This window comes from Xyrauchen texanus, chromosome 9 (assembly GCF_025860055.1).
Source record: "Xyrauchen texanus isolate HMW12.3.18 chromosome 9, RBS_HiC_50CHRs, whole genome shotgun sequence".
Classification (NCBI taxonomy): Eukaryota; Metazoa; Chordata; class Actinopteri; order Cypriniformes; family Catostomidae; genus Xyrauchen; species Xyrauchen texanus.
In genome coordinates, this window is record NC_068284.1 from 34,333,753 (window position 1) to 34,342,870 (window position 9,118).

The 9,118-nt window shown below is 39.8% G+C and overlaps 1 protein-coding gene across 2 annotated transcripts; it reads left to right on the forward strand.

Moving 5' to 3' along the window:
• The first annotated feature begins 1,589 nt into the window (after positions 1-1,589).
• Positions 1,590-7,872, forward strand: LOC127649445 (SLIT and NTRK-like protein 3). Of its 2 annotated transcripts, XM_052134536.1 has the most exons (3): positions 1,590-1,946; positions 4,223-4,328; positions 4,564-7,872. In XM_052134536.1, exon 3 carries the CDS (start codon positions 4,588-4,590, stop codon positions 7,234-7,236), a length of 2,649 nt encoding a protein of 882 aa, XP_051990496.1. In that variant the 5' UTR covers positions 1,590-1,946; positions 4,223-4,328; positions 4,564-4,587; the 3' UTR covers positions 7,237-7,872. The 2 variants fall into 2 exon arrangements, with proteins under 2 accessions (XP_051990496.1, XP_051990495.1); XM_052134535.1 differs by lacking the exon at positions 4,223-4,328.
• The last annotated feature ends 1,246 nt before the right edge of the window (positions 7,873-9,118 follow it).

Genomic DNA, 9,118 nt, shown 5'->3' on the forward strand with positions numbered 1-9,118 from the left:
TTGAAGCAAGGAATATTTTTTTTCAGTGCATTACAGCATAATTTTCTGTAAAGCTGCTTTAAAACGGTGTGTTTTGAAAATCGCTATACAAGCAGGGTTGGGAGGGTTACTTTTGAAATGTATTCCACTACAGATTACAGAATACATGCTGTAAAATGTAATTTGTAATGTATTCCGTTACATTACTCAAGGTCAGTAACGTATTTTAAATACTTTGGATTACTTCTTCAGCACTGGTAGCTTTTTCTCATTGATTTGGCTATACAAATTCTTCCAGTACAGTAAGACAAAATACACATGTTAAAAATACATTCTCTGAAAAACCTAAATATTTATGCAGTGTTGTTTCTAAAACCAGATCAATACAATTAATCTTGTTTAAAGGATTTTTGACATTTTTACAGGAAAACAATACAGAAATATTATCAAGAATAAGATTTTTGCCCTAATATCAAAGGTCTTACTAGAAAAAATAAATGATGATCCAACGTGAATTTTCTTGATAAATAAATGTGATTGTGCCAGTAAAGTGCATGTAAAATGGCTATAGGACCATTTCTCTGGTAAATACTCTTGCATCAATTTGATGGAGAAACAGTGCTTTAAAAGAGAAGAGATGCTGCTGTCACAAGCTAATTCACTGGAACATGTTCAGATCTGTAGCACTGATGGCGTGTGATGGCATTAAAGATTTTTTTTTTTTTTTCTTGAGATCTTCAGGAAAATGCTTTAATGCTCAAAGGCATAGAGAGCTGCAGAGACAGAGTATTAACTAGCTTTAGCTTAGATTCCCTTTTACCTGTGGAAAATTCACAATAAAGGAAAACTAAAGTCGATATGCTTGTGTGCACAGAATATTACTCTGGATTTATGCGAGGAATTTAGTGGCTTTGGGTTTTTATAGGCGTACAGTTATTCTGAAAGCATGCTTTAGTTGTAATGCCCATCCTAGGGAATGAGGCATGGAGAATATTCCAAAATGATAAGACATCTTATTTATGTACATCATTGTCAAATGACAAACTCATTAGAGCAATTAACTGGTTATTTATTGGCATAATTAATCGGTTGCATGAAAAATCAACACAAGTGAGCATTAAGTCAGCATTGTTCATTCTCAGTTCCAAAATAAGCCCAAGTATGAAACACCACATTGTTGTGCAATAGCAGATGGCACTATGTTTCCATGGTAACCAAAATAAGGTTTCATTAAATTGTAAGGGCCATAGTACCATAAGGGATGACGAACAAGTCACCCAAGGAGTCTTCTCGCTCTAGGAACATTTGTAGTATTATTTAGTTAAGCGGTGTAAAAAAAAATAAAAAAAAATGTCGCCTGCGTTAGAAATGAAGGGTAGGGACAACATCAACTACTTATTTCTTTAAATCGCCTAAGAATTTTACAAATGCTTTTCACGATAGCGAGCGTTAAATCGCGCCAATAAAGCCTCTCTAAACGTGAAATTGTGTGTCGCGCGCGGGCGGCTGCGTTTATGTTATTCTTATCATCTCGCGCACATTTGGAGCGTTTCAAAGCCGTACGTGTGCGCGCGCTCGGTGCAATGTATCTTACTTGGTAACCGAAAGAAGTCCGAGGTAGCGCCAACCTGTCATTTATTTTAACAGCAACTTGCACACTTGCACCGGTTGAGTTTCTCTATCTGTCACACAGAAGGTAACCGAAGATATTGCTCATTGTCAGTCCTCGCGCTGGAGCTGAACAGCCTTTGCTGTTGAGCGCTCGTCAGGGGAGCGGACCTGCATCCTAAAGCAAACCTTTCTGAGACATTGCAGTCCTGTCACGACTCCGGCTCTCCTATTTGTCTCAACCACGAGAGCGGAGAGAAGAAGAGGAAGAAGTGTCTCAACGGTGGTAACATGGCAAGACCTAGCATCATTTAAAGTGGTCCATCTTCTGCTCTTTTAATTCCACTGCAGCAACCTGAGTGAGTATAGCAAAATTCTGCTCAGTTAATGCCGCTGATATGGATCCGGGCGCGGGCTGTGGTAAATCCAGACAAAGGGGAATGCTAATAGATTGCATTTTAGCGCAATGGATTTCACTGTGTATTTATATATTAATTGTTTCTGTTACAGTTAGAGTGTAATATAGTGACAAGATTCGCTTAGCTAATGAAAATGTTTTGTAACGGGCTTCCATAAGTTAAGGTTTTTCATGCAGTGCTTGAATGGTTTCCTCATGTCTGTAACATATCACACTTTTTGTCTATTCTGTTGAGAAAGGGATGTGATGATTTAGGTTGAATTTCAGTTAACTTAGTAGATATAGGCAATGTCTCATAATTACACAATCCATTTGCTTCAGAATTGCTCTTTTATGTTCTCTTTTATATTAATTAAAAATTAATATGACAACAAAATCAAGTAGCATATGCAACACAATGAAATTTCTCTCTTTCTGTTAACGTAGAGCTTTTGCTTGCTTGCATTCCTTAGGTACATTCTTTCAATGACCTGTATGCACAGAATGTATACTGAAGCTACCCCATCACCAATCAATAGAACCGTGGTCTTATTAACATCACGTTCCTAAGTGCCCTGCTGTGTACATTAGCTAATAGGTGCTCCTGGAGGAGGGGAGAAATAAATATTTTCCATGGAGGTCAAATTGATATTCGAGAGCTGATGAAGCTAAGCTTAGCTGATTTAGAAACTAAAGTAAAACCACCGGAGAAGCATGATGCCTTTAAATGGATTAGGTCACCAAGACATTACATCTCCATTCTCAATATCACTATGGTGAATGCAGCAGGCATACTTTAAAAGTCAATGGCAACGTCCGAAACCAAAGGAAGCTTACTAGCTGCCCTGACAGTCAATGACTTCACAGGCAGTGGCTTCTTAGGTAACATTACATCACATCTTATGATCTGAAAACGGAATATTTAATGTCTACTGTGCATTCTTGATAAAACGTTAAAGGTGCACTCAGTAATTCTAATCAAATACACTTTTTGTCAAACTTCACCATCTGCTAGCTGTCCGTTCTGTGGGTGGGCTGGGAAAAAAAAAATCTAATATTTGTACACCCTGGGTCTGTAAATGGGACAAAAACAAAGTGGATTGGACTGATCCACACAACACTACTCCAGCCAATCAGCAAGAGGGGATGGTTCCTTCGCATGCACAGGATGGGGGTGGGGGCAGAGCGAGAGGAAAATTCATTAGAAGAGTGATGGCAAATCTGGCTGATGCAAACTTTCTAAACTCCATGGAGGACAAATGGCTGAGAAACAGGCCAAGAGAAAAAAAGTCAGATGAATATAAACAAAAAAATAAGGATTATGATAAGTCGAGGGCTTGGAGCCGCATCAGCATTGGCAAGGCTTTTCAGCGTGCATGAATTTGGGGGGCAGACCTTCCAAAGGAGCAGTGAAGGGAGTGGTGTGTTTATTTTGGCAATTGAGTGCGAATATCAACAGTTTTCTCAGGAATCGCTGAGCGCACCTTTAAACTAATTTACTTCTTTTAACCTCTCCATCAGATGCTATTCTTATAATTACTGTACAACCACCTGTCGAACCACACAGACAGATTTGTGGGATATCGTAGGCAGTGAAAGATAGTGTCCATCAGTTGGAGGCATTTTGTGTACAAGGTGTCACATAAACATTCGATTCAGTGATGCCTTCCTACCTCTGTAATGTATACTGCATGACAATGCAGCATTTTTTAGGTTTTGGAGACTGCCAGTCCACAAACATTAAAATACAGTTTCTAAAGCAATAATACTCAAACATAACGTAAATATGATTTTAATGTGTTGAAATTAGGGATTTACTGGCATTAAGACATTTACCAGATTACAGCATTAACACCGTTAAGTTGTCATGACAATGAATCTGTAATATTGGATATAACTTCACACAGATAAAGGTAGTAAGTACATTTATCACACTAAAATCACGTTAACACATATATAATGTTTACATATTGTGGCTATATTAAAAAAAAAAGGAGTATATTTTAATATTTATGGACTGGTCCCATTCACTTCCATTGTTAGTGCCTTACTGTTATTGCAATGTTTTTGTTTTTTTGTTTTGTTAAAGAGAACCAAAAATAAAAATTCTCCCATCATTTACTCACCCTCATGCCATCCCAGATATATATGGCTTCTTTATTCTCCTGGACACAAATTAAGATTTTTGGAAGAATATTTCAGTCAAGTCTTTTTTTCATTGAGTTTTTTTTTCCCCAGAAACGTGAATGGTGACTGAGGCTGTCATTCTGCCAAACATCTCCTTTTGTGTTTCATGGAAGAAAGAAAGTCATATGGGTTTGTAACATAAAGATTAACGTAAAAGGTAACAGAATTCATGTTGAGGTGAACTATCCTTTTGATTCTACCTATCATTTGCAGTGAAAAGCTGCACTCAAAGCAACCAAATAAAAAAACATTGTCTTACAGTATAGATAGATGACGATCTCCGCTATGCTTCTGTCATTGCTCAATTGTTTAGTCAAAAGTCATCATTTGGATTGAACATTTTTCTTCATACTTCCTGTATTCGGTCACTAAAACTGTTGTATTTTTTTCAGTGCAGTGAAGGACCTCTTGAGGCTATGCACTTGCGTGCTTTTGGTAAAAGCATGTTGTGGGTTACACTGCTAAGCACAATTGCACTTGGATGGACGACTCCTATCCCTCTTCTTGATGACTCAGAGGAAATAGATGAGCCTTGCTTTGAGCCCTGCTACTGCGAGGTGAAAGAAGGCCTGTTTCATGTTCATTGTGACAGCAAAGGATTTACAAACATTAGCCAAGTCTCACAGACATGGCTTAGACCATTCAAGCTCTACCTGCAGAAAAACACTTTAAGGAAGCTCTACTTCAACAGCTTTCTGCACTTGAACAATGCGATTGCCATTAATCTGGGCAATAATGCCTTGCAGGACATCCATGTTGGGGCTTTCAATGGTTTGGGCTCTCTGAAAAGATTGTACCTTCATGAAAACAAGCTGGAAGTGTTTCGGAATGACACATTTCTTGGACTGGAGAGTTTAGAGTATCTTCAGGCTGACTATAACGTTATCAAGAGAATAGACAGCGGAGCATTCCGAAATCTCTACAAACTCAGAGTGCTCATCCTTAATGACAATTTAATACCTGTGCTGCCGGCTTTTCTTTTCAGATCTGTCTCTCTGACGCACCTTGACTTGAGAGGCAACAGACTAAAGACGTTGGCTTATAAAGGTATTTTGGAATATATTGGTCGCAGTCTTATGGAGATCCAGCTGGAAGAGAACCCTTGGAACTGTGTCTGTGAAATCATCCAGCTCCAGGCCTGGTTGGAGCGGATTCCATACACTGCAGTTGTCGGAGAGATCACATGTGAGTATCCCTTCCACCTCCATGGAAAGGATCTTAGAGAGATCAAACGCAGTGAGCTCTGTCCCATACTGAGTGAAGCAGAGATTGAGTCAATTCTAGGCATCCCCCACTTGCCAGTCTACATAGGGAGGGTGAGGCCTACAAAGCCTTCATCGATTGTCTTCCCCAATCAAAACACTGTTTCCTCTGTGGAACAAAGGGAAAGACCTCCAAAGCCAACAAAAAGACCAAGGCCCTCAAAGACACCACCAACACCACGTAGTGTGTTCCCTAATCAGCCACCTATAGCTGGATATCAGACAAGGCCACCTATACCAATCATTTGCCCCATTGGATGTACCTGTAATTTGCATATCAGTGACCTTGGTTTGACAGTCAACTGTAAGGAAAATGGGTTTCGGAACATTTCTGAATTAATGCCTCGACCCTTGAATGCTAAGAAGCTTTACTTAAGTGGAAATCTCATTCAGAGAATTTATAAGTCAGATTTTTGGAATTTTTCCAGTCTCGATTTATTGCACTTGGGTAACAATCAGATATTCTACGTCCAAGAGAGAGCTTTTGTTAATCTCCCTAATTTGAGAAGTCTTTACCTGAATGGTAATAACATTGAGAGCTTAACTCTTGATATGTTTCATGGATTGCAGAACCTCCGGTTCCTGTATTTTGAATACAATGAAATAAGAGAAATTCAGCCAGCTGCCTTCAGTTTAATGCCTTCCCTGCAGCTAGTCTTTCTTAACAACAACCTCCTGCATACACTGCCTGTGGGAGCATTTGCAGGTACTTCGCTCTCACGCCTGAACCTGCGCAACAACTACTTCCACTGCCTCCCAGTAAGTGGGGTTCTAGAACACCTGCATGCGGTCGTTCAGATTGACCTGAATCAGAATCCCTGGGACTGCTCCTGTGACATCATCCCTCTGAAAGAATGGCTGGACACACTAAGCTTAGTGGTCATAGTTGGAGAGGTGGTGTGTAAGACCCCAGATCTGGTTGCAGGAAAAGATTTACGCTCTCTGAATTCTGAGGTGATTTGCCCTGAGCTTCGACAGTCCTCACTGTCTCCTGCTGAATCAGATAGTGCGCTTATCACAACATATCCCGGGGTGGGGCTGCACCCGCCAAAAGGTGCCATACCCCTCTCCGTTCTCATTCTCAGCTTGCTGGTTCTGTTTGTGTCTGCCTTCTTTGCTGCTGCAGCTCTTTGTGCATATGCTCTTAAAAAGCGTGAAAAGCTACCCTTTAGGAAGCAAGGGGAAGTGGGCCTGGCAGGCATTCAGATGGAATGTGGAATATTCACTGAGCAGCCACCCACCTTACCTGAAACTCCTCCTTCCAGTCACGTGTATGATAGTATTGGTGCTCCTTCTTCGCACATGTGCAGTATCCCTATTTATAAAACTGGCCAGGAGGAGTCAGGGCAGAAGCATCCTTTCTCAGAGACAAAAGAGGTTGGATCGCACTACAGAACACTTGTGGAGAAAGAAAAAGAGTGGACCATAGCAATCTCTAATTCCCCCATTAACACTATTGTCGGTGTTGGAACACCATGTAGTGACATTGCCGGCTTTTGTGAAAATGGAATACTCTGCCCAACTGTCATTGATAGCCAAGGTCCCACCCCCAAGGTGGGATTAGTGGACAGTCTTTTTGGCACAACTTCTCAGTTTAGCAACCTGTCGGACAGGCATATACACGCCCACTCAGAGTGCCCACATGCAAACCAGGATGCAAGACAAAAGCAAATGATCACAACCACTACAGGGACAAGGACCGGATGTCCTAATCAAACCCAAAGTGATTACCCTGAGCTGAGGGCTAGACTCAAAACAAAGATGGATTACATTGATATGCTGGAGAGGTCTTATCAGTTCTAAGACATGTCAGATAAAAGACTGCACATCCAAAATGAAAATGGTAAGATGGCAAAATAATTAATGCAAGTTGCTCTGGAGGAAATCCCTCGTTCAGATTTTTTAAAGTGCCTTCATAAGAGCAGCCAGCAATGTTGTAAATGAGTATTTTTTTATCACAGTTTTATTTATCTAAATACATAGATTTACATAGTAAGGGAAAGGATCAACTGCTGTTTTGAGATATTGCAATGTTGGTAAACATAAGCAAAGTGATATGTATGAATGCAGGGTGTGTGGTCTTGGCTTTTAACCTGTTTGCATTAAAAATTCTGAGATATTTTTATTTAAAAAAAAATTGTCTTTCAGCAATAGATACTGCAGTTATTGTATAACTGTCAAGTGCTTTGTTGAATCTGTATTTTCAAATTGAGTAGATTGTCTTTATTGGGTCTTAAATGGTTTTATGGACCAAGGTTAGGACAAATCACGTTAAATGTGGGGAACTATTGATCATGTCCTTACATGATCTGTCTCACAAAGGCAAGGACAGATATGTGCATATATTTATTCTTAGAGTATAGTGTTGCAATTATTATTGTAAGACATCATGTTAAATCAGTGTATAATGATTATGCCTCTGGTTTATCCTTCCTTGAAAAAAATACCCATGAATTCAATAAAGGGTGCTAAACTTAATCAAGTCTTAACATTCTGCAAAATGCACTATAGTAGCATAAGATATTTTGGCCTCTACACAGACACAGCACTGTTTCAATGTGCTTACAGTACACTTTAAAAGAGATTAAAAAGAACAAAATGTTTCAAAGACATCATATGTACAGTAATCAAATTGGCACACAACAGTGTGGAATTTGTAAGAAATAGCATGATATTGACAAATCGGTTTGTGAAAGAATCTCTCAGGTCACACAGACCTGGGGGACTGGAAGCAGTGAATATGTACAGCATTCTTCTTGCATCCTTTGCAGTCTCCAATCCCTTGAGTGTCCATGGGAGGGCATCAGTTAGATACACCTATTCACCATGCATAAGCTGGCTTAACCTAGTTACTACGCAGCATTGCATGAGGGAGAAAAATATGGTTTTGGCATTATAAAACCCTTGAATAAAGCCACATCTGGAAAGAGATGAAACTGAATATTTATGAGTATTGAAGTCCTGTCACCCTACATTTTGAAGTTTTTCATTTTGTATTTCCTCATTTCATGATCTTGCTTCATAATTTCTCCTTTATTCTCCTCGCTTGCTTGAAATGCAATACCAAACCTTCACTTAGATCCACTTTTATCCTTTTAAACACTTGCATTCCCAAATCCACTTTACCACTCTGGTTCCTGCATCATTTCAGGTCTCTACTGTAATTCTGTAAACATTAAAGTGATGAAATGCCTAAGGTATGAAAGTGTGTGTAAGGCATAAAGAATGATAGTTTTAGCTGGCCCAATGTGGCTTTGCTATTGGTCCAGCTCTACTTGAAATCGGCCAGTCAACAAACTGAAAGTCCAAGGACACGTATGTGTGAAAGGAGGATAACGTCAGAGCCCAGATTGGCTCTTATCGCACTGCCCCTGTTTATTTTTGCTAATGTTGTACTTGGCAGATTCCATCCCTCACAGGCCATCCATCATTTACACAGTTGGACATTTATAATGGCATTTCTGTCTCTGGCATCCAAACCTGCCTGTCAAAGAGAGCAGCTTCCTAACCACCTTTCCTCTGTGATAATTTACCAAGCTTTTGTTCAAAGTATGAGGAGAGATAATCCTCTCAATGCCAATCCAGTAACCCTCATTAAATGCCTCTGCTGTCCAATCCCACAGACAGCCTGGCCAACTGATCCTGTATGCAGAGAATATGATCTCAGAGGCAGTCCGCTGCTCTG